This window comes from Schistocerca americana, chromosome 2 (genome assembly GCF_021461395.2).
Source record: "Schistocerca americana isolate TAMUIC-IGC-003095 chromosome 2, iqSchAmer2.1, whole genome shotgun sequence".
Classification (NCBI taxonomy): domain Eukaryota; kingdom Metazoa; phylum Arthropoda; class Insecta; order Orthoptera; family Acrididae; genus Schistocerca; species Schistocerca americana.
The window spans coordinates 881,145,382-881,172,477 of record NC_060120.1 but is presented as its reverse complement, the minus strand read 5'-3'; the positions used below and the strand labels follow the sequence as shown (position 1 = coordinate 881,172,477).

Genomic DNA, 27,096 nt, shown 5'->3' with positions numbered 1-27,096 from the left:
TTGTTGAGTGGACTGTAATAGTTTGTACTGAACCTACAAAGAAACCCTTAAGAGTTATTTGAACAATACAGATGCCTCTGCTTCATAAAACAGAATGTGGTGTCTTCCCTCAGCAACTGAAAGTGGCGAAAGTAATACCCTTATATAAAAAAGGTGATCTCACAATGTATGAGTAACTATAGGCCTGTGACTCTATAGTCAGGGTTTTTGAAACTTATTGAAAAAATGTTCCTTTGACAACTAACTACATTCTTCGACAAGAATAATATTATTTCTGGATGTCAACATGGCTTCAGACCACAGCAATCAATTGAAACAGCCACTTTCAATCTCATAAAACATGTCATAAATGCAGTGGACAACCAAAGAAATATCTCAGGTTTATTCTTGGACCTAACAAAAGCTTTTGATATGATTGATCATTCTGTACTCCTGAGGAAGCTTGAATGGCGTGGTGTAAGAGGTGTGCTAAATCAGTGGATTAAATGATATTTGGAATATCGCTCTCAGGTAACTGAAATTAAGTACATGGGAGGAAATGAACTCCAGGTACACCTTTCAGAACCATGTGGACTAAGTCATGGTGTTCCACAAGGCTCCATTTTAGGTCCCTTTCTTTTTTTTGTGAACATTAATGATTTCCCATCACACGTTAGGGATTTTGAAACAGTACTGTTTGCAGATAACACCAGTCTGTTCATTGAAGGGAATAAAGAAGAAAATCTTACTGCATCTGCAAAACATATTACAAAAGGAGAGTCTGAATGGTTTACCAGAAATAGGCTAATAGTTAATCGCCAAAAAACAATACTCATGAATTTCCACACTGATCAAAATAAAAATGTGGCACAACCCATAATATGTATAGATAACCAAAACATTATTGCTGTCAATGAAGCTAAATTTCTTAGTAGTCATATCCAGGAAAATCTTAAATGGAGCACTCATATCTCATCCCTAAATTCAAAACTAGCAAAAATTAACTATGTAGTAAGAATTCTTTGCAACAATACTAGTGCAGAAACAGTTTGTGCTGTATACTTTGCTCATGTATATTCAGTACTGAAGTGCGGTATCATTTTCTGGGGAAATGTACACCAGGCCATAACAGTTTTCAGGGAACAAAAGACAATTATAAGAATAATGAAATAAGTGAGCAGCAGAAAACCATGCAAACCTTTCTTTAAAGATCTAAAGATCCTACCCCTTCCCTACATTTGTATACTGGAAGTAGTCATGCATTTAAATAAAAAAGCATACTGAGAAAAGAAAACCTTTTTCGTCAAAACAAAAGTGTCCATGGTTACAGTACCAGATCAAACAGTGACATACATGTTACTCATTGTAACACCACATTATGCCAAAAAGGTGTTATATCACGGAAGAACAAAAGTTTACAACAGATTACCAAGACATATAAAATCTCTTCATGAACTACAAAGCTTTAAAAAGTCTGTGACAACCTACCTTCTGAAAAATTGCTTCTGTTCAATCTCACAGTATCTTATGCAAGAAGAAATGTAATTTGTATCTTTAATTGTAGCAATAAGTTATAAATATATAGTATTTCTAAAAATTTGTAATTATTAACTGTATAGATCCAATTTGTTATAAAAATTTAGGTAATGTATGTTTGACATTTGAAAAACCAATAGCTAAAAAGGTTTTCTGTCCAATATCCTGTGTACAATATATGTACTGAAAAAGAGATTTATATGGACAAATAAATAAATAACTGATAGGAAGAAGTTGTGCACTTCCTGGATGTCTTCACAGTATCTCTTTTCAGTAAGACCCCAAGCAGTGAATAAAAAACAGGGATGATATTAAGGAATTACACCAAGATTCTTTAACTAATTGTCGACATTAGATCATAGATATAGTCACTAAGTGAATTTGAAATTACTGGTTTCCATGAGTTAGAAATAAGCCACAAAATATCAGCAACTCATTTAAGTGGTACTGAGGTGTCATTTATTAGATGCAGTGCAATAGAGAGCCATATGCTGATTAAAAGTGAGTCAGGCTTTGATGGCAATAACCATGTAGTTGACGATTTCTCTTTTTCTTATTCAAGTATATAGGTTATAGTATATAGATCTGTCATTTAAAGCCTCAAATACAATCAACAACTGGAATATGTAAGGGACAGTCTAATAAAAATGCGACAGATGGAAAAAGTAAGTGAGCTGTTTGCTATTTCGTAAGTAATTGCCATAACAGTTAATATTTTTATCCCATTGTGAGACAAGTCAGTCAGTCCTCTCATAGAAAAATTTTTGTAGTTGTCTACAGAACCAGGATTGTACCTCTTCATCTGAAGCAAATCAACTGTCATGAATATGTTTCTTCATGGATCCAAAACTATGGAAATCACAGGTGGGCTCACATGTTGCCAAGGTTGTTTAGATTATGTTGCAGAAGTGTTGATCCTTGATACAGTCCCAACCTCTCCCCATGTGATTTCCATATTTTGGAGCCCTGAAGAAAGGCATTCATATCCAACTATTTGCTTAAGATGAAGAGCTGCACGCCTGGGCACAATCGTGGTTTGGTAGGCAACTGCAAACAGTTTTTCCATTAAGGCACTGACCATCTTGTTTCACATTGGGTAAATGTATTAACAGTTATGGTGACTACTTTTGAAACAATAAACAATTTACTTACTTTTTTCCACCAGTCCCTTTTACATCAATGATTGACGTACACTGTTATGCATTTGCAACCTTAGTACTGTATCAACATTCTGTCAGTTACATCCCTGTGCACTTCTTTTCTAGATGACTCTTTCATCATGTAAAGTAATATCAGTCACCCACACATGACTTACATTGTGAACAAATATCAAAGTAAACTATAAGTGTTACTGTGAGCTGTATTTTTCCACATATTTGCAATGCTAAGAGCAACATTCTAAAAGGAAACTGTTCATCTCTGATAGAAGACATAGGTTAACATCATTAACAGCTTAAAAAATTCTTAATTATGATGCATTTTTAGCATGATCACACTCCATATTGATGCTGCTTACACTGAAGTGAAGTCACATATCCACTTTGTACACTCATGTTCAGAAAAAATAGAACACCTTGAACAACTAGAGACAGAACGTTCATATTCACAGAACATGTACATTAGTATGTTCTGCAGAAATGATAAGCACTTCAGTACACTTAGTTCAGCATAAATTCTGTTGCCTAGTAGGCACAGGATCCGCCATCGGCCCTGATAACTTGATCCATGTATGATGGTATCGACACATATAAGGTGGTATAGCCATCCATGTTACACTCACCCGGCTCCAAAGTTCTTCTTTGGTGGTTGACATCAAGTCACAACACTGCACCGGTTATTTCACCATATTCCACTCATTTTCGGCTGGCAACAAGTCTGGTAATCTGGCAGGCCAGGACAAAAGGCTGACATCCTGTGACAACAGAAGGCATGTGTTCATGCAGCAACGTGTGGCCATGCATTGTTTTGTTGAAAATGGCATCTGGGGTGTTGCACAGAAAGAGTACAGCTGCAGCTCACCGGATGTTACTCATGTAGGTCATACTGGTCCAAATGGTCCCAAAGTATAGTTGGTTTCTGCTATTCTTTCATACCAGTTTTTCAAATCGCTGATCTTTCAGCAGAAACAGGCTCCTTTTTATGGTCAGTATATGGGCATATTGGATTGGATATGCTACTTTTTGTGAGAGCCCATCCTAGGTATTCATTATTATTCATTATTTCAAACATTTTGTTCCATAAATCTTATTGTGAAGAAGGGCCATGAGTGACTTGGAAAGAGTTAAACAATCATGCTATACATTAACAGTTACAGCAGTCACTTCAAGTTGCTTCTGTTATGCAGACTAACAACCAGTAATGACTAATAAAAATCTGCTCTCGTGATAACTGTGTGAATTACTTCTATGTTACATTATGTATGTGAATTACTTCTATGTTACATTATGTATATATTATCAGGAAAGCAGCTGCTCTAAAAAAAGCCACTGCTGTCTCTCTTACACTATTCACCTCCTGTTTTACTCTATACTAAGGATTTAATTAACTCAACTAATCTCAGAGAACACTGTCAGTTGTCTCTATGCAAGGTAAGTTAAAAGCCAACACCCTGCAACTATCATCAAAAGGACCCAGGTGAGGTAAGGGAGCATTATGGTCTGGGTAATGTATTTGTGGCATCCCCTGGGTGATCTCATCATTCTGGGAGGAACAGTGAATAATGAATAAACATAAGGATGCATCTGTCCTTGGGGAACATGTCCACCCCTACTTGCAGTTTGGTTTTCCTTGGCATGATGGCAGGACAACAGAACATCTCACACAGCTCGCAGAATATATGCATGGTTTGAAAAGCACCAGGATGAGTTTACCATACTCCCTGACCACCAAACTCCCAATATTTAAACCCAATAGAAAATCTGTGGGATCACCTCTATCAGGCTGTTCACATCATGGAGCCTCAGCTGAGAAATCTAGCACAACAAGCCACGGTACTGGAGTCAGCATGGCTCCACATCCCAGTTGGTACCTCTTGCAGAACCTCACTGACTCTGTTCTGCATATCTTGCAGTGCTCTGTGCTGCAAAAGGTGGTTGTTCAGACGTTTGAAATGTGGTCACATTATGTGACAGGTCAGTGTATGAGTGGCTAGTAAAGTAGGCCTACTCTTACTTTGTTTTTGAATGGGGCATGTCTTGCAGTGCTCTGTGCTGCAAAAGGTGGTTGTTCAGGCATTTGACATGAGGTCACATTCTGTGACTGGACAATGTAGGAGTGTCTAGTAAAGTAGGCCTACACTTACTTTGTTTTTAAATGCACTGAGATTTCCAATTCCACGTCCGATCTCTACCACCTACATATTACAGTACAGATTTTACTTTCTGTATACAAATCTCCAGTCTGAATCCTAAGCATGGATTGTATGGAGATTATTTTTTCTTCTGTTGTTGCTATTCTTAATTTCGCAGATCATCCTAAATTCATTCTTAATATTAACTATTTGGAGATACCAACTACACAAAATATGTTTACTGCTTGCATAATAAATACTTTTTTTGAAATTAACTGCATTGCCACAAAATATAATGTCATAGCATAGTATTGCCTGCTACTGAGCTAGCAATCAAGTCTGCTGGTGGACACAGCGAGGGAGATTTTCTAAGTTCAAAGCAAGTAGAGCTGAGTTGGGTGTTTTTATTTAACTTGTGCATGTGCTGTTGGCACCTCAGCCTTTTATGCATATGGTTACTTAATAATTTAAGACAGACATTTTGGAAAAAAATTATTATTTTTACTGAGTCACCTTATTCCCAAACATACCTGGAACTGTGTTGGTGAAAACAGAATACCAGATTGTTAATTCCTTCTACAGCATTCTCTCTGTCTCATTATTAAATTTTTGAATTTTCATCAGTTAGATCTTTCATTGCTTAGTTACCATATTCTAATGAAAATAGGGCACATATAACTTCATTAAATGTCAATTATTTATAGTGACCAGTTATGGCAGTTTCTCTGTATTATCATTTATTGTTTTTATTTGTAACTAGGCTATTTTCAGAATAAATGCCTTTTTATTTTCTGTTTCCATGTTGTTTTAGAGGCACCTGTCATTGATCGTCTATACACGAAAAAAGATGTACAGAAAGGAATGAGAGTGCACCTCCATTGTGTTGTTGTCAAAGGAGACTTTCCTATATCACTACAATGGCTAAAGGATGGTAATATCATTCCCTATAGACTGTCAGTTGCTGAACGAACCATTGATGAATACTCAAGCACATTGACAATCAATAAAGTTACAGAGGAGCATAGAGGAAATTACACATGCATTGCAGGAAATGCTGTTGCCAATACAAGCCATACGACACAGCTTATAGTTAATGGTAATGAAATTTCACAATGTTCTTATTCATTAACTGATTTTTATACATGAAAATATGGAATTAATTTATTAATGTACAGGAAGTTCTGGTGGAAATTACAAATTATTGTGGAATAAAGAGAAGAAGAGCTTTCAGAATGACCTTTTTTTCTAGCTATAGGAAACACACACACACACACACACACACACAGAGTCACTCACACGGATACCCCTACACCCCTGTCTCCCTGTGTTGTGCTCAGTCGACTGCCAGCTCCTCACTCAGAGTTACTGGCAGTCAACTGAGACAAATATGTGCATGTGAGTAAGTGTGTGTGTGTGTGTGTGTGTGTGTGTGTGTGTGTGTGTGTGTGTGTGTGTTTGCATGCATGTTTTTCCTACAGCCATAAAAAGGAACCACATTCCAAAAGCTAGTCAAGCTTCTAACCTCTTGTTTATGTGCCTATCAATGATGCAGCACTTCTGCCTTTCAGTGAGTCATTTCGTTTATTCTTGAATGAATTTAGGATACCTTAACAATTGAAGAAGTAAATAGTAATAGTGATTAAGATAAGCAAATTTACCAATAGTTATAGAGGTAAATCATCATACAGAAGCACAAGAAGCAAATTTTGTTCATTTCAAAAATACTGTGATAAGGTGAGCCATACTACACTGAACCAAAACATATACTTTTTCTCGCCAAAATCTTTTGAATGTCCACCACTACTGTTCATGTTCCTAGCTTCCTTCAACAGATACTTCTTAAGATTTATACTGTTACACTAAGGTTTAATTTTTTGGAAGGTCCTACTGTCCACTATAATAATATGTCAGAAATATGAAATAAATAACATATCTATGCCTCCTGGTTAGTGATATTCTTTTTATGCAGTTAATATATGAAGACATGACAAAAAATAATGCCTCCAATTTTTTATGTGAAAACTCTTAAAGCTTTTTAGGTCAATGAGTTAGTTAATCATAATTTCCTTTTCTTATTAGCTACCATTTTTGGTGAAATGAAAGCTAAACAATAACCAAAGTAGAGGCAGCCTCTTTGAAAGTGCATTTCTTTGCACACCAGTGAAATCTAAATATGCTGCTGGTTAATGTTTGATGTCATACTGTTCCACCCCACACATTGTGATATTTTGGGTCTCTGTGGATATGCAGTCCACAAAATGATCAAGATGTTGCCCCTCAAGCCTGCTCCACTCTTCAACAGTGGCCCTCATAAGCTCATCTTATGTGTTAAGTGGGCTCTTGTGTTAAGTGGGCTCTTGCAATCACATACTGCGAATTTCACCTCATTCCTAACATGCTCAATTGGATTTATGTCTGTAGACACTGCAGACCTTTCCATTTTCTTGATTTCTGCCTCCTGGAGAGAGCTCTTCATGATATGGGCATGGCGTCCTCATACATTACCATCTTGAACAATGAATCATACTACTACACAGCCCTCAAATTACCCTTGATATTAGTGAGAGGTGTCTGACATAATGATATCAGCCCAAAAAAGAGTGAGCCAACACTCTGTAGAACCAATGAGACAGCATGTCTGAGGGTCTGGTAACATGAGTACCTTGGTACCTGGCCACCTCCTGAGTCTTCTAATATCATCACAAGGCATCAGACAAATCCTGCACTTGTTGAAGAAGAAAACTTGGTTCCATTGATCCATGTTCCATTTCAGATGTTCCCTTACTTAACTTGCACCATGGCACTCCTTTGCCCAGTTTGCAGCATGGTGCCAAGGAGGTTGTACTGTTGTTTGTAATGGACACCTAGAAGCCAAATTTATCATGTGGAGATGATATCTATACTGTCTCGTTTGACATAGGTTTTCTCAGTCACATCCAAAAAGGCAATACCATTATCGGTTGATTTACCCATTGCTGGGTGTCATGTTTATGTCTATACCAAAACTTAAACTAATGTTCTTCTCTCTGGAGACGAGATCACTAAGTTCTTCCTCACTTCCTGCAATGAGGGTGGTATCACCTGCAAAGTGTAAGTTGTTGATTTTCTTGCCACAAATTGAAATTCCACCATCCTAGTCATCCAGTGCATTCCTGATGTCATGCTCTGGATATATATTATAGAGCAAAGATGACAGTATACAACCTTGTCTGACTCAACCCACCTTTATTGCAGCAGTACAGCCGTTACAAAGACCTTTTAGCAATGATACTAGTTGTTTTGGAACCACAAACTCATTGAGCTCATGCCAGAACTTGTCCCACATTTCACTATCTAGGAAACAAAGAAGGCAGGGGCACATAACTCATGGCATTTTGCAGTTATCTTCCTTAAATTCGTGACTGCCTTTCAAGTATCTGCCCCTGTCACAAAACCTGATTGTTCTGTTGAAATCCGAGACTGCAGGAATTTAGGCATTGAGTCATTACATACAGGAGGTCCTCGTTAGTATGCTATATTAATACTATGGTATGATAGTTGGACCAGTCCCTAACTGATCCTTTTTTGTGCCAAGGAACTAAAACAAATGTAGTCCAGTCTGTAGGCTGTTCACCATTACACGTTATGAGGTGTATCTAGATAGAACAGCTTGCACATGCCATATTAGATTCACATACTCTGAGGTGGACAGAGGAACTGTGACCATGCAAAAAATGAGTGACATACAATTATAAATGTTATTGCACTACTATACTGAACTTAAGTTGTAAAGTAACTTGTTTGATGTGTTTGTAGACAGATACAAGTAAGCAATGGCCTGTAGAGGCATGCATTACTGAATATAATGTCAACAAGTCTTTGTCCATCCTGGGCACCATACTCTCATTCACTGTGCTAAACGCTTATCCTAATGCAAAGGCCATAGACAACTCCACTTGTAGACTAAGTCTCACAGTTTGACCTCCACTATAAACTGTATCTACGAGCAGCAACCCAAAAAGCTGAAATCTTCAATGCTAGACGTGCCATAAGCAAACATTGAACATGAACCATCCATTGCTGGCTGTGGTTACTGCTTATCACAGTGCAGAAGTCCAGCAGCACAGAGATAGCTGATCTGGCCATGCTTTTGGTTAATGGCAAACTTTGAACTGCTGCCCATGGCACCAGTCAGGAACTGTCTCAGTGCACCAGCTCCAGTTGCATCCATTGGTGAGGGCACAACGATCCTCCCCCCCCCCCTCCTGCCCCCTCCCCCCCCCCCTCCTGCCCCCTCCCCCCCCCCAGAAACCTCACCATCATCATCATGTAGTGTCAGTTGCTGCTATGAGCGGGTAAAGAGGGGGGGTGAGGTGTGGATATGCAGTAAGTGATGAGGAAACTGGAGCCGAGTCTGTAGCTGGTGCCATGTCCCTGCTTGTGTCCCATCATTCACTTGCAACTGAAAAATGAGGTGGAAGGCATATTCTTCCAACTGTCAATGGAGCACAAACTTCATGACATTGACTCACAATGGCATCGTGAGGTGGAATGGCAGCCCATTAGCAGGCAGCAGTATGTAGTGGACCATGGACTGACTGGGGCATCGGGTCCAGGTCCATGTGTTCAGGACTTGATAGTGCCGACACCAGACCCCCATGTCGCTGGATGGAGGGCACGCTGGATGGAGGGCACGCTGCATCATCCAGGCACACAATGAATTTGTAAACAAAGACTTGGTGTCAGGATCACACAAATTACAAGGCAGAAGTTGGTTCCAATGCTGCAACACAAACCTCCTGGACTCTGTACAATGATTTTATAATACTGTCAAGTTGCCAGCTCTTCCATCTGCCATACAATCTGAAAGAAATTGTTGATTAGCTTTATGCATTGCCTGAGTGGTTGACTAGCCACTGGATGCTAAGATGGGTGCAGCAGATGAATCAGTGTGTGGTGACAACAACCATGGAGCAACTCCACTGGCGAAGGACCATTGCATGTCTGGGAGTGATAAAACAAGAGGAAGACCAGCAAAGCTCATTCCCATGTGTGGTGGTGCATAGCTAGTCCATCTGCTATTTGAAAGTGCTCATGAAGTGTTCTGATTCTCCGTTTGACTGCAGGTGAAAATGCACACTGATGATGTGACAAATACCATTGGTTGCACAAATGTCCTCAGATTCTGCCAACACAAATCAAGGTCCATTGTCAGTCACTAGCAACTCTGGAAGACTTCCCATACAAAATATGGACTACAGAGACTGGAGTGTGCAACATTTCAGTATTGAATTCATGGGCACGACAAAAGGAAACTTGCTATATGTATTGATGACAATCAGCCAATGAAAGTTCCACTATGGTCCAGCAAAGTCCAAATGAACATGCTGCGAAGACACTTCCGGTTTTGTCCAATCAAAAAATTGTTGAGGAGGAGCTGCCTGCTGCTCCACACAAGCATGGCACTATGCTGTCATCTATTCTATTTGAGCATCCATGGCAAACCAAGTGCAATGTTTGTGAGCTAATTGTTTCATGCAGACCATGCCCCAGTAACCTTGGTGCAGGAAGCTGAGCTCATGTCTCTGGAGAGTCTTTGGGATCACCACATGTGATTGTTCTGATGCAGTACATATCAAAATAGTACCTTGTAGCACTGACAAGTCATGCCGATGTCCAAAGTATCAACAGATCACTGGGCTAATTATTTGTTTCACTGAGTGAGGCCTACCCGTGTGGACATGGCACAACAAAATCTGCAAGTCTGGGTCCTCTGCTGTTGCCTGGGTGACATTCTGGTGATCTAGGGGAACTGGTCCAGAGCATCAAACTGCTATGCATCGATGTGACAACGTCATGCTTCCGATGTTTCAAAGTGTACATCTGGTCCGACAGAAAGATGCAAGAGCGCATTTGAATTGGCATGCTTGGATGTGGGCCTGTACTGATATTGCAAGAGAATAAGAGCCCATTACTGCAATTTTTGTGCGGTGTAGTTTGGAATAGATTTGTCCAGATTGAAAAGTGACTGCAGTGGTCTGTGCTAAGTGACTAAGTAGAATTTCGTTCCACGCAGGCACTGGTGAAATTTAGTCACTCCATAAATGATTGCAATAGCCTCCTTTTCTCTATATGAATAATCGGACTGAGCCTTGTTGAGAAGTTTGGAGGCAAAAGCTATTGGTCTGCCTGCAGAACGAATTCTGTGTGAAAGAACCGCACCAATGCTGTATGAGGATGCATTCAGGGCCAAGACAACTGGTTTGCCAGAATTTAAATGTACCAGACAATGATCACTGAGAAAAGTGTTTTTCAATTTCTGAAATGCAATGTCACATTTGTGGGAGCACGCAAAAGGTACATGCTTGCACTGAAAACAATGTAAGGGCACTGTGATTTGAGCTGCATTAGGAATGAAGTGAATGTAGTAGGTCAGCTCCCTAGTACTGATTGTAGTTCAGAGAGATTTCTTGGAGGTTTGAGATCACGAACAGCCTGCAAGTGTGGCTGCATCAGATGAATATGTTGGGGATTGATCATAAGACATAAGTACTCAAGTTCTGTCTGGAAGAACACACACTAGTCTTCATTACATTTGAGGCCTGCCTCTGACAACACTTTGAACAGGGTAAGCAAATTACTGAGGTGCTCTCCTGGTGTGTGGCCTGATACCATTACGTCTTCCAAGTATTTTATACATGAAGGCACAGATGCAGCTAATTGTTCCAGATAGTGCTAAAAGATCACTGGTGCTGATGCATACAAAAGGAAAATGAAGAAATTTGTAGAGTTCCATGTGTGTATTAACCACATACACTTCCTGTTACTGTTAACCTAATGGAATCTGTAGGTACACATCACACAAATTGATCTTGGACAAGTAGCAACTGGCTCCTAAGCGCTCCATAAGCTCATCACATCATGGCAGTGGGAAGGACTCAACTACTGTCTGAGGTTTCACTGTTGCCTTAAAGTCTGTGCAGATTCTCAATTTCCCTGAAGGTTTCTTCAAGAAAACTGATTGAGATGCCAACAAACTGGCTGTGATGGCTGCAAAGACACATTTTTCCAGCCACTGTGCCAATTCTTTTACAAAATGTTCACAGAGTGCGTGTGGTACCACACAAGCTCTGCAAAAGTCAGGCTGTGCATTGTCTTTGATTACCACAGGATCAAAAAAAATGGTAGCTTTACCTAACCCCTCAACAAAAAAATCTTTAAATTCATCACACAACTGAACAACACTGTCTCTAGAGTCACATGAAGTAACTGCTAGCACATTGTCTACAGTAAGCAAGCCAAACAAATCAAGGCCAAAAATATTAACACTGTCCCATGAATGAAAAACTTGGAATGACAAACTCTTTTGCAAATTTTGATTGATGGCAGGAAGGCTACAAGATCCTAATACTGGAATATCCTGTCAATTACACCCTGTCAGTGTTGTAGTTGTTGACTTCTGTAACCTGTGTTTTCCAAGATCATAAGTAGTGCAATTTAGCAATGACACTGAAGCACCCATGTCTAACTGAAACTGAACACTTTGGCCAGCAATAATGAAATCCACTAAAACTTTGCTGAAGTAGCATTGCACTGAAGAAACTAATGATTGTTTGTATTGCACAGTTTCTGTGTTATGTTCTACACTAGCATCACAGCACGGCTCATAATGAACAACATGCACCTGCATGTGTTGCATGTGTAGCAACATTGTGGATGATGCTGTGAAAGGGTATTACATATAGATAGGTTGTTATTCACACAAAATTCCAGTGACTGCTCTCCATGTTCATTCCTCACACCCAAGCCATAAAGTCCAGTCCCACAGGTCTCATATCTCCGTCATCTATAGTCTCACCAATCTTTGTGATAAAATCACCCTGAATGGATAATATTTCCTTTAAGGTATCTTTCTGGTGGCGTGTTCTAACAGCTCATAAAATTCATTGAGTTCTATGCCCAATAAAGCTGTAGTGGGAGCATAAACCTGAATGATGCTGATAATGCAAGGAGAAGCTTTCATTTTAATGGAAATTATTCTATCATAAATGGGTTCATAAACGATGACCGGATTACCAAGGCTCTTAGGAATCACTATAGTGATACCATTTCTACTCACCTCCTCACTTCCAGAAAAATACACTGTGTTCTTTGCCTTGCCTTGCCTTGAATCACAATCTGACCACATTCCTTCCAGTATGTCTTGCTAAGTCCAAATACATGTAGATCTTGAAAGGCAATTTCTCTCTCCATGGTAGCAAACTTTTGTGTCTACAAGAGGCCTCACACATTCCAGGTTATTATGCTTTTAATGGGTTAGATTGGTCTGTGCATTCTGAGGCTCCCCCAACCCTGTTGACCTCAGAGATCCAACTTGGGGCTTGTTCCAGAATCTAATTTAAGACTGAGTAAATCCATGAGATTATCGTGGGAAAATAACAGTGGTGATTTCCCATTGCCTTCCATTGTTTTGTTTAGGCCATCCTGAACATGAAGTCAGATGCTTTTTGTAGCCACTCCCCTGAAGCACAGACCACTGACACCTTACTGAAGTCCACCTTCTCTGCTGCAGGTGCTGTTAATCTCTTCACCATAAACCTGGTAAGGGGCCATATGTCAAGGTGCTACTATCTGGAGCCAGATGAGCCTTGGTTGTTTCAACAATGTTAATACTTGTAGCACTCCTTCTTCCTCATTACTTGTGATATGAGGCTTATGACCAGTAATAGCGGAGTTATGTCATAACACTGTGTAAACATACATTCATGGGACAACATTTTAAGGTATTGATTTGCTTGTACCAAAGATTAGCCTTGAGGCAAACAGTGGTTCTTGAGGCTAAACTGGTATTTCAGGTTACCTCACACAATATTACTGTCAAGAAAAATCTATTAATCAAAGCATTAAATATTACAATTGTATATAATATTCATTGCATAAAATGTAAGACATACTGTATCTTCTAGTAACTGGTATATATTATATTACTATCGACATGAGCCTCTATGGACTGCATGGTAACAACGAAATTCATTTTAGTGTTTAGGTCTTGTTATTGTTCCAGCTTTGACTTTCTGCCAGTATCTTCTGCGTCCACCAAAAAGTGCCTGTTTATGCTATTCAAATAATGGTCCTCTCTGCCTTTTGGACGTTGATGCCATTTTAAAACCTTGGTAGTTGTTCACCAATCTTCTAAATTTGTTCTGTCAGGAATTTCTCTTTCTGAGATACCAATCTGCCTAAGATCTTTTTCACATCTTGACCTTTTTTTCTTAGTTTAGATGAAACTCCATATTCTTTTAGTTAGTCGATCACCGTCCATCCTCCTGAGATGACCGTAAAATAAGAATCGTCTCTTCTTAATGGATGCTTTGATAGGTTCTGTCTTGCTGTACAAGTCCTCATTTGCTCTCATTCACCATTGTCCATCAACCCATGTATTACCTAGGATTTCCGTAGTATGTTACTGGTATATTATTACTAAAGCATGAAAAAATAAAATGTGTATCCTCTTGATTTTCTCAGAAAGTAAACAAATTTCTATAAATAGTTTCAGAATGTTCAGTGTAGAAAGAGGATGAAATATAAATTCCCTAAATGACATGACAGATGTTTAAAACATTAAATCAAGGGAAGTATTTTTCATGCCACCAGATTTCTCTCCCATCAAAAAGAAATTAACACTGGTACAGTAACATTTTGCTACTCTCTTATGTGTAGTACTAAATCAGAGAATTGTATTCAATTAAATAATTATTCTAATTCTTACAGTGCCTCCCACATGGTTACATGAACCTGAAGATATTAATGTACTTATGGGTGATACTTTATTAATACCCTGTGCTGCTGATGGGTCACCAAAGCCAGTAATATTATGGAGAAAAGAATCAGATAACTCAGAGTCTTCATCCCAGAATCACATTTTTCAGGCAGCAAATTATAAGTGAGTAAAGCATATAAAACAGCTTTCACTATTTACAGTCAAGAGAAAACAACTTTGCTGGATATATTAAGAGATATAAATGACAATAAATTACAGTATTTTTCCTACCTATGTGTCTCCAAAACATGAGACAATAGTCAACTGGCTGGTTTTAGTCTTATAAAATGTTATGTCATTAATTGTTTGTATTTTGTTAACTCTAAATTGCATTTATTAAAATATTTCAGTAATTTTTTATATGGTATACTTTTGCCTCACCATTTCTATATCTCATTTCTTTATGTCATTGATGTGCAGTACTTAACTGTATTGGATACAGTCATCCAGTAGCAGATCAATTTGTCTTCAGTGATTCCTTTATCAAGGAGCTATGAATTGAAGTTTTTTTTTTAAATTATTGGATTTCAAAATTTGGCCATAGAACCAGCCTACATTTAGTTTGTTATTCTTTGGGTTTTCATTATTTCAAAATTATCCAAATATTAATGGCAAGAATGAAATTACATAAATTTGTAGCATACAAAGTTTGACATACAGTATCTAAAGTAGAGTAAATAAGATGAAGAATATAACATAGTATACATGGAGAAAACTGTCTACCAGTACAGTACAAACTAGTAAATCCTCTATTTATAAACATTTTGCAATATATATTTTAATTACCTTCAAATATCTGTTCTTTGATAGGGGGTAACACTCACCACATATGTAGCATGATTACAAATGAAAGCAGGTTGCACAGCACCAATGGTAACAACAACAATACATTTGGGCTTTCCCATCAAGATATAAGAAGTGTGATACACAGTAGAATATTAAAAAGTTCAAGGTATTTCTAAGTATAGGCTACACTTAATAAGCCATAATTCCAAAGTCACAGAAATTGAATATATACGCTTAAATGAGTACCAGTTAGTATCTCATTACTGTAGGCACAATAAAGGAAAGGGGGAATAAAAATATAAGCTCCTTGTTCAGGCTCTGAAGGCCCACAGGGTGTTGACCAGCCATCGTGTCAACCTCTACCATTTGGCATCATGTGGATGTGATACAATAGAGTATGTCCTGGGCCATAGACCTAAATCAGTAATTCACTCAACAGCCTTTTGAGTGCTGTACATCAGGAACACACTTAGAAACGTACAAGGTAGTACCTCTGACAATGTAAATGCACAGACAAAGTCTCATCTAGTGTGTGCCTTTTGATCTCTACTTCTATTACCTGTAATTCATTTTCATTTATTTGGAATTTCACAGTATGAGTCTGTGTAATATTAAGGGTCGAGCTGTTTCCTGTGAGCTAGTTGTAAGTACCGGTATGTTACATTATTCTCCTGGGTGCATAGGCTGTGGTTGTGTTTAATGCCTTTTTGGTATGTGATGAGTGACAGCAAAGTGTGTAAGTGAGTGAGAGCTTTCAAGAATGGATGGTAAAATGTCCATGATGAACTCTAATCAGGCCAGTCATTGGTAATCTTGGAAGATTTCATCAAATGTGTAGATGAAATGATTCATAAAGATTGGCGATTCACAATTTCAATTTTACTATTGGAATTCCTGAATGTGGGTAGAACACCTTTGCACAAAATTGTCTTAGAAAAGTTGCAGTTCCAAAAACTGTGTGCATTTTGGGTTCCCAGGCAGCTTACTGAGAAATACAAAATGGAAAGAAGGGCTTGCACACTCTATTTTTTGGAATGATATCATGAGAAAGGTAATCAGCCTTTAGAGAACATTGTCACAGGGGACAAGACATGTGTTTGTTACATGATCCTAGAGTCTAAATGTCACTTAATGGAATGGTGTTGCACATCACAAGTAAAAGTCAGAGCCAATAATCTCAACATGTAAGTTATGGCAACCATGTTTTGGGATAGACATGAAGTCTTGTTTTGGGATAGACATGGAGTCTTGTTAGTTGAGTTTGTGCAATAACAGACAACAACAAAAGCAGCCATTTACTGTGCTACCCTGAAAAACGTTCAGTGTGTAATACAGAATAAGCATTGTGTCCTTCTGATGTCAGGAGTTTTGTTACTGCTGATAATGCCAGACCCCATTTTGCCATGCATGCACAAAATCTGATCAGATCTTCTGGGTGGAAACAACAGTCCACCCACTGTACAGTCCAGACTTAGGGCCAAGAGATTTTCACTTGTTGTGTTACCTGAAGGAGATTCTCATAGGCAAGCACTTTGCAACAGATAACAAGCTGAAAGAAGCAGTTAAAGATTGGTTATCCTCACAGGTGGCAGGTGTCTGTGACTTAGGGATATGAAAGACTGTAGAACATTATGACAAATGTTTAAACAAATATGGAAATTATGTAGAATAACAGAGTAATGTGTAAGGAATTAAATAAAGACAGTTTTTGAAAAAAATCTGTGATGGTTTATGTTTTGTAAGAAATCAGACCTTACTTTCCAAATAACCCTCATATGCAAGAACAGAGCAAACCAACAAACAAATCTTGTGGGGCATCATACTCAATGTTTCCCCACTCTGAATTTGGTCTTATTCTCAGGGAGTTATTTGTTAATGTATCCTTCTACTTTCTACTGTTAAATAAGCATCAGTTCATACAAGGCCTTTAACATCACACCATTACAGTAGCCACAGTAGAATTTTATGATCTATACAAATGAAGGCCTGAGCATGATGGCAGAAAATGTCAACAGCATGGTATTACTTGCTTATTTCTACTATAACTGAGTTTGGGAGATACAATGTCCAGTCACATTAATGTGACCACCACCTACCATATTTACTTGAGCATAAGACTATGCCCCTTCTCTAAGAGGCTCTTTGAGAAAACTTTTTTTACAGTATTCTGACTAATCTAAATTACAAACTGTTTTACTGACAAAGTATCTACCAACAGGCTAAAATTATACCTATTCCAAACTTATGCCATTTATTGACTGTCTACATTTTGATAATACTAGGTTAAATAAAATAAACAAAAATAAATGGTTTACATTAATTTTTGGACTGTTTTCTTTTTTTAACTTTATTGCTTACTAACCCTGAATCTGTGTATCACTATTTCCTTTAACCATCATTGTCTTCATCATAATAGCACAGCTGTGAAATCTGTATTGTCATTGTCACAAATATTTGGCTGTTTCTTCCAACTATGTTGTTAATTCTGAGGTTGTCATTACGGTGGGGTCCGAGAACACAGCAGTTTTTTTTTTTTTTTTTTTTTCTGAATACATACCATATTTCGCTTCTATACTGATGTGAAAATGTTACAGTGTCTCTTGCTTCCAAACATATCACTTGCCTGCCACTAAGACATACCGTATCTTCCAGTTACTGGTATATTTCTGTGTAGAACTAGATGATACAGACCCCCCCCCCCCCCCCTCCCCCACACGCACACACACACACACACACACACACTTTTTCATTCCCACCATATGCCATGGCAAGCATCAACAGTACTGCAGCAAGAAACATGGACATGTGCCACTGGCCCCTATCTAGGCTTTTACTGTCTTCAGCAGAAATTGTTGAGTATTTGTCCAATTTTAAAGTTAGTTTGATTTTGACTACAAATGGATTCAGGCAAACTCCACTTTAAACTTGGCAGATGTTTGTAAAAAGCCAAAGTACATGGTATAGATTTCCATGGTTGGCAAACACAAAATTTGCTACTCATTTGCTGCTGCTTTCCCCAGAATCATCCTAGCTTTCAGCCATGTAGGAGTCACTGATCCCCTTCCAACCCTTCCATAGTGCTGAGCTTGAGCAATTGTGAAAAATAAACTGAAATGTATGGTAGTGTGCAAGTCATGCACAACAGCACCAACTAATACATAAATAAAAGATTGCAATTATGATTCAGACCCATTCTTGAACTTGCACTCATCCCATGATCTAGCGATGCCTGTCTGTACTATCTCCATGATGGGCCTTGCCACTGTAATTTATTCTGGTGATAACTGTTACAGTAAGTTTAATGTGTTTTATTTCTGTTGTTACACATTTCATTCTGGATTAATTTTCTTTCTCATTTCAACTGAATGTGACTGTCATGTTCTAAAGCTGATTAAAAGCTGACCATGTTTTTACCTTGTATTCTAATGCGTGAACAGCAACTGAATTTTTCATTTGCAATCCACTTAGTAAATGAAACTTCCTGGCAGATTAAAACTGTGTGCCCGACCGAGACTCGAACTCGGGACCTTTGCCTTTCGCGGGCAAGTGCTCTACCAACTGAGCTACCGAAATTATTAAATGATTAGTAAATGATTGCAGTTTCTCATAACGAAATAAAATACTGGTTTGGGTTCTAAATCAACTAATGTTTTTTGAAGAACAACATTTCCATTTTTGAATGCTACTTTGACTTAAAAAGCACCATTAAAGCTTGTATACAGTGTCTATACATGTAAGAGAATATTATTGCAAACTTGTTCAAATATAACAACAGTTTGTAAGATGACAGAATTTAATACTAACTCCTCCTGCATCTCTCAAAATTGTATAGTTTTAATCAGAGCAATAGACTATTGTTGTGGCTAGTTCATAGCTTCTCACTTATCTCTTTGCACTAGTGCCACACGGTTCAGTGTCCTGTGATTGTTCGAGCAATGTTGATACAGTATGAAGCGCTTTGGCATATTGGGAAATCTAGAGCCTGTAGGAATGTGAGTATCATTTTCCACGTCCTGCCCTTCTGAATTCTTTAAAATAAATCTGCATGTGATCTCAGTAGCCAAAGCTTGAGCTTTGAATGTAGGATGACCCCTTTAAATGTAAGACTACTCCTATATACTCTACTAAACAATGTAAAAATGTTGACCTCAGCAGTAATAGTTTAATCTGTGAACATAAGACAACCCTGTATTTTTCAAAATGATGAATTTCGAAATAGCCTCATCTTTTAATTAAGTAAATATGGTACATTTGACGTCAAAGTGCAGTAACCATTCACAGATGGCAGGCAGGACAGCAGTGGAGGGTATATAAGATATGTTGTGGGGATCTGGAAAACAGTGCAGTCATTTTCATAATGCAGAAATGGAGCAGGAGGTGGAGATTAGTGTTTAACGTCCCGTCGACAGCGAGGTCATTAGAGACGGAGAACATGCTCGGGTTAGGGAAGGATGGGGAAGGAAATCGGCTGTGCCCTTTCAAAGGAACCATCCCGGCATTTGCCTGAAGTGATCTAGGGAAATCACGGAAAACCTAAATCAGGATGGCCGGACGCGCGATTGAACTGTTGTCCTCCCGAATGCAAGTCCAGTGTGCTAACCACTGTGCCACCTCACTTGGTGGAAATGGAGAAATTTACCTGGCATCCAAAAGGGCATGATCATTGGATTTCAGGCCAAGGGTGGAAGTATTTTTGATGTGGCTAAGGTTGAAAAATGTGTGCATGCTGCCATGGTTAACGTATACCATGCATGGCGAAATAATGCTATCCAAAACTGGCATCATGGCAGCTGTGGTGCACCATGGGCGATACATGGCAGGCATGAATGACAGCTGGGAAGATATGTATAGGCAAATAAATGTGCAACTGTTGAGCAACTGACCACCCAGATGAACCAAGGGGATACCAACAATGTCTCCTCAATGACTCTTCAGCAAATATTGCTGCATATGGGTCTCTGCAACAAATGCCTGGTTCACGCACCCATACTGATTGCTGTTAATCAGCGACGAAGATTGGAATTTCTGCACCAATACCACAGCTGGACATCCACTGAGTGGCAACAGGTGGCCTTTTCAGATGAATCGCATCTGTGACAGATGGGTGTTGGTGTCAACAGAGAGAAACGTCTTAAAGCAAATTCTCTGTAACAGTTGTTCAAAGGGTCCAGGTTGCAGGAAGCAGCTTTATGGTCTGGGGAATGTTTTCGTGGCATTCCCTGGGTGATCCTGTTATTCTAGAAGACACAGTGGATCAACACAAGAATGCAGCTATTCTTGGGGACGATGTCCACTCCTACATGCAGCACAAGGGTATCTACCAACAGGACAATGCAAATTACCACACAGCTCATACAATACATGCCTGGTTTGAAGAGTACCAGAATGTTTTTATTGTACTCGCCTGACCACCAAATTCTCCAGATTAAAACCCTATCAAGGATCTGTGGGACTATCTCAGTTGGGCTGTTCGCAGTGTGGTTCCACAACCAGGAAACCAAGCACAGTTGGCCATGGCACTGGAGTTAGCATGGCTCACACATCCCTGTTGGCACCTTCCAAAATCTCATTGAATCTCTTCCTGCATGTCTTACACTGGTCTGCACTGCTAAAGGTAGTTATTCAGACTTTTGACAGGGCATTACATTAATGTGATTGGACATTGTATATTGATTTCTCTGTAGAACCCCTTTAAAGAAGCCAGGCTGGACTGTTTTATTCTCATAAAGGTGATTCAGTACTCTGTTGTAAGCTGTTGTCTCAAATTTTTCATAAAATGGGAAGGTGTGATGTATAAGTGTCTATAATTAGGTATCACTGGCTTTTTGCCATTTCCATTGTTGTTGTTGTTGTTATGGTCTTCAGTCCTGAGACTGGTTTGATGCAGCTCTCCATGCTCCTCTATCCTGTGCAAGCTTCATTTCCCAGTAACTACTGCAACCTACATCCTTCTGAATCTGCTTAGTGTATTCAACCCTTGGTCTCCCTCTAGGGGCACGCTGCCCTCCAGTACTAAATCGGTGATCCCTTGATGCCTCAGAACATGTCCTACCAACCAATCTCTTCTTCTAGTCAAGTTGTGCCACAAACTTCTCTTCTCGCCAATCCTATTCAGTACCTCCTCATTAGTTATGTGATCTACCCACCTAATCTTCAGCATTCTTCTGTAGCACCACATCTCAAAAGCTTCTATCCTCTTCTTGTCCAAACTATTTATTGTCCATGTTTCACTTCCATACATGGCTACACTCCATACAAATACTTTCAGAAATGACTTCCTCACACTTAAATCTATACTCGATGTTAACAAATTTCTCTTCTTCAGAAATGCCTTCCTTGCCATTGCCAGTCTACATTTTATATCCTCTCTACTTTGACCATCATCAGTTATTTTGCTCCCCAAATAGCAAAACTCCTTTACTACTTTAAGTGTCTCATTTCCTAATCTAATTCCCTCGGCATCACCCAACTTAATTAGACTACATTGCATTATCCTCGTTTTGCTTTTGTTGATGTTCATCTTATATCCTCCTTTCAAGACACTATCCATTCCATTCAACTGCTCTTCCAAGTCCGTTGCTGTCTCTGACAGAATTACAATGTCATCGGTGAACCTCAAAGTTTTTATTTCTTCTCCATGGATTTTAATACCTACTCCAAATTTTTCTTTTGTTTCCTTCACTGCTTGCTCAATATACAGATTGAATAACATCGTGGAGAGGCTACAACCCTGTCTCACTCCCTTCCCAACCACTGCTTCCCTTTCGTGTCCCTCGACTCTTATAACTGCCATCTGGTTTCTGTACAAATTGTAAATAGCCTTTCGCTCCCTGTATTTTACCCCAGCCACCTTCAGAATTTGAAAGAGAGTATTCCAGTCAACATTGTCAAAAGCTTTCTCTAATTCTACAAATGCTAGAAACGTAGGTCTAGCTTCTAAGATAAGTCGTACGGTGAGTATTGCCTCACATGTTCCAATATTTCTACAGAATCCAAACTGATCTTCCCCGAGGTCGGTTTCTACTAGTTTTTCCATTCGTCTGTAAAGAATTCGCGTTAGTATTTTGTAGCCGTGACTTATTAAACTGATAGTTCAATAATTTTCACATCTGTCAACACCTGCTTTCTTTGGGATTGGATTATTATATTCTTCTTGAAGTCTGAGGGAATTTTGCCTGTTTCATATATCTTGCTCACCAGATGGTAGAGTTTTGTCAGGACTGGCTCTCCCAAGGCTGTCAGTAGTTCTAATGGAATGTTGTCTACACCCGGGGCCTTGTTTCGACTCAGGTCTTTCAGTGCTCTGTCAAACTTTTCACGCAGTATTGTATCTCCCATTTCATCTTCATCTACATCCTCTTCCATTTCCATAATATTGTCCTCAAGTACATCGCCCTTGTATAGACCCTCTATATACTCCTTCCACCTTTCTATTTTCCCTTCTTTGCTTAGAACTGGGTTTCCATCTGAGCTCTTGATATTCATACAAGTGGTTCTCTTTTCTCTAAAGGTCTCTTTAATTTTCCTGTAGGTGGTATCTATCTTACCCCTAGTGAGATAAGCCTCTACACCCTTACATTTGTCCTCTAGCCATCCCTGCTTAGCCATTTTGCACTTTCTGTCGATCTCACTTTTGAGACGTTTGTATTCCTTTTTGCCTGCTTCATTTATTGCATTTTTATATTTTCTCCTTTCATCAGTTAAGTTCAATATTTCTTCTGTTACCCAAGGATTTCTAGTAGCCCTTGTCTTTTTACCTACTTTATCCTCTGCTGCCTTCACTACTTCATCCCTCAAAGCTACCCATTCTTCTTCTACTGTATTTCTTTCCCCCATCCCTGTCAATTGTTCCCTTATGCTCTCCCTGAAACTCTGTACAACCTCTGGTTTAGTAATTTTATCCAGGTCCCATCTTCTTAAATTTCCACCTTTTTGTAGTTTCTTCAGTTTTAATCTTCAGTTCATAACCAATAGATTGTGGTCAGAGTCCACATCTGCCCCTGGAAATGTCTTGCAATTTAAAACCTGGTTCCTAAATCTCTGTCTTACCATTATATAATCTATCTTAAACCTGTCAGTATCTCCATGCTTCTTCCGTGTATACAACCTTCTTTTATGATTCTTGAACCAAGTGTTAGCTATGATTAAGTTGTGCTCTGTGCAAAATTCTACCAGGCAGTTTCCTCTTTCATTTTTTCCACCCAGTCCATATTCACCTACTACGTTTCCTTCTCTCCCTTTTCCTATTGCCAAATTCCAGTCACCCATGACTATTAAATTTTTGTCTCCCTTCACTATCTGAATAATTTCTTTTATCTCATCATACATTCGTCAATATCTTCCTCATCTGCAGAGCTAGTTGGCATATAAACTTGTATTACTGTAGTAGGCATGGGCTTCGTGTCTATCTTGGCAACAATAATGCGTTCACTATGCTGTTCGTAGTAGCTTACCCGCATTCCTACTTTTTTATTCATTATTAAACCTACTCCTGCGTTACCCCTATTTGATTTTGTATTCGCCTGACCAAAAGTCTTGTTCCTCCTGCCACCAAACTTCACTAATTCCCTCTATATCTAACTTTAACCTATCCATTTCCCTTTTTAAATTTTCTAACATTCCATGCTCCGATCCGTAGAACGCCAGTTTTCTTTCTCCTGATAACGATGTCCTCTCGAGTAGTCCCTGCCCGGAGATCCGAATGGGGGACTATTTTACCTCCAGAATATTTTACCCAGGAGGACGCCATCATCATTTAACCATACATTTCCATTAATGTGTGTTAAAACTGGGTACTTCCATCACTCGGAAAATCAATTCAACCCATCATCTGATTACAGCCCAAGGGGTTGTTGGTTGGTAGTACTACCCAATCAGCAGAGTATTATAGTACTCATATCAATATCGTATTATAGCACTCAGCTAAAATACACTGGTGTCCAATATTAAAGCAACAAACAGAAATTTTCCAAAGTTGCATTTATTTTGCCACAAAACAGTATAAACAGGTGAAACCAAAGTAGAAACCCTGTAAAGAATATAGAACATAAACAACTGTAACATGCATGAAAATGTTCTCCACTTTTTCCAACATAATAGATTCACACACACATTCTGAAAACTGGTTAACATGCTCACTGTGGAGAGTGACCACCTACGGCAGCAATACGGGCTTCACAACGATGGAGCATGCTGTGAATAATGCCATCAATGTCATGTTGAGACAATAACGTCCATTCTTCCTGCAGAGCTGGTAGCAAGTCTTAGAGAGTAGTTAGTTGATTCTGACATGAAGCAACCCATCTCCCTAGAGCATCCCAGACATGCTCTATGAGATTCAAACCAGAGAGTGAGCAGGCCACACCATGCTTGCAGTGTCTTCCATTTCCGAGAAAACATCAACCACTTGTGCTTTATGAGGTCGAGCATTATCATCCATCAGTGCGAAGTCTAAGCACACAGCACCTTTCAACAACCATACATTAGGTCCCAAGACCTCATCATGAACTTGGCAGCAGTTAAACCTTTCTGATTCACCCATACAGTTTCATGCAGAGGTGTTTGAGTGGTCAAAATAATCCTTGCCCACACCATTAGCAATCTTCCTTGACATCAGTCTCCTTCCACAATGTCTGGGTCTCAAAGTCATACAGCAAGTCTCCTACAATAAAGGCCACTCTGTCGAAGCCTTCTTGACATTATTTGCATCAATACAACGTGTCCAGTGGATGCTGCAAGGACAGATGCCAGTTGCTGCACAGTACTAAGGTAGTACTGTCATGCCTTACAACCAAACAACAGACCTCTCTTTCTGATGTCAGACATGGGTGGCCCTGCCCTGATCTTCATGATACAGCTTAGGTCTTTCTAAACTCTTGTCACATCCAAGAAACAACAGAATGATTCACATTAAGACATCAGGTCACATGAGTTTGGGACTGTACTGCTTTCATTCTTCCTATAGCCCTCCACCACAGATAGTCTGGTAGGCATCTTCTCTGTGCCATATTGCACTGTCTGTGACTATGTACACAGTAACTGTGGATGTGGAACTACCCAGCAAACACTACTCCATTTGGTAGGTGGCCTAACATCACCATTGACATTATTTTCCGTTGACCAAAATGCCATCTTCCATGCAGAATGTGATCATACGGACATCTGTTGACAGTTTGTGTGATTATATCATGAATTAGACACAAGAAGTTTGTTGCTTTAATTTTGGACACCAAAGTAGTAGTTTTGTAAGAGAAGGGCTACATCTTTTCAGTGACATGAGTTTTGTTGTATGTTTCACAGTTTACTTGGAAAAACTTATCTCTAGTGGTAGATTATACGATGCACATCCATTTTTGTCTGTATGTTTTGAGCTACTGTTAGAAAGAATTCTTTGCACAATTTAGCAGCCAGTGGATTGAATTTGACCTCATCTGTCTAGCTGCTACTGCCATCAGTGAGCCACATAGCATTTGTTTTACTGACCTCCTTTTCATTTCCTGTCTAATATTGCCCAAATTTCCATTGCTTATGTATCGTTAATAGTTTTAGCCTGTCTGATGAAATGAGTAAGAATTTTTTCAGTAGGACTTGTGCTGCACCTTTACATCTTGGTTAGAGTTCATTCTCTGAAACAAATAAAGCTTTCTCTTTCTAGTAGAAGATATTCTGATTCTTGACATCAGCCTCACTTTCTTGTAGCTTCTACTGTGATTATCCCTCACCCATTCTAATTGAAAAATGGTTCCATAATATTGTAAGAATATTTTTAGGGTGTAATTAAACCTGTTATCTACTTTGTGCCCATGGTAAGCTTCATCCTATTGTTCAACCAGTAAATACTCTCTAATTAATGTGACTGAGTCACCATTTATGATTCTGTGAAACTCTACTTTTCCCTTCTTAGCTAAACCTTATTGGCAGGGTTGTTTTAGCTGTCCCTTGATGATTGTGGTCATACCATCTATTATGGGGCTCACATTTATTTAATGAAAGGCATTGGGATTTAAAAATAAATTACCAATTGTTGTTGCACTGTGTCATATGTTCTCATCAGTATGTGGGATAGCAATTTTAGGTGCCTTTGATCAGTATTACCTGATATGAAATTCAGTATTAAAATCTCTACTAAGTCTTATCAGTAAAACATTTCCAAATGCTTAATGAAATTTTAAACATTTCCTGTTTGAGACCTATAAATTTCTCGTCAGTGCAATAGCATTATAATTGGATGTTTTGTGATTACAGCATAGTCCCAATTTGTTTTGGCATTAAGTAAAAGAGGGATGCATTCTCAAGAGCTATCTGGCATATTGCTTGAACTTCAATTCAGTTTTTTTGCAATCTTTGCCTAGCAATTCAAACTCATTAAACTGATGTTTATAATTTAATATTTTGATTGGTTTGACAACAGGCAAGTGATTAATTTGCTTCATTGGTACTCATGAAGTAATAACAGTGACAGTTCTTATGTCAGTGTTAAATATACAACAGCTGATATGAAACACAAGAAAACTTTTATTTTGCTCAGTCAGCCACATTGGATAGCATTGTATACAGGGTGTTACAAAAAGGTACGGCCAAATTTTCAGTAAACATTCCTCACACACAACTAAAGAAAAGATGTCATGTAGACATGTGTCCGGAAACGTTTAATTTCCATGTTAGGGCTCATTTTAGTTTCGTCAGTATGTAGTGCACTTCCTCAATT

At 38.8% G+C, this 27,096-nt stretch overlaps 1 protein-coding gene across 1 annotated transcript in view; it reads left to right on the top strand.

The window, feature by feature from the left end:
• The first annotated feature begins 9,441 nt into the window (after nt 1–9,441).
• Nucleotides 9,442–27,096, top strand: part of LOC124594520 (Down syndrome cell adhesion molecule-like) — a 72,838-nt gene continuing 55,183 nt past the window's right edge. Inside the window, exons 1-2 of the mRNA XM_047132894.1 lie at nt 9,442–9,553; nt 14,555–14,726. Of these exons, the coding sequence (XP_046988850.1) occupies nt 9,442–9,553; nt 14,555–14,726 (284 nt within the window). The remainder of the gene's footprint in view (nt 9,554–14,554; nt 14,727–27,096) is intronic.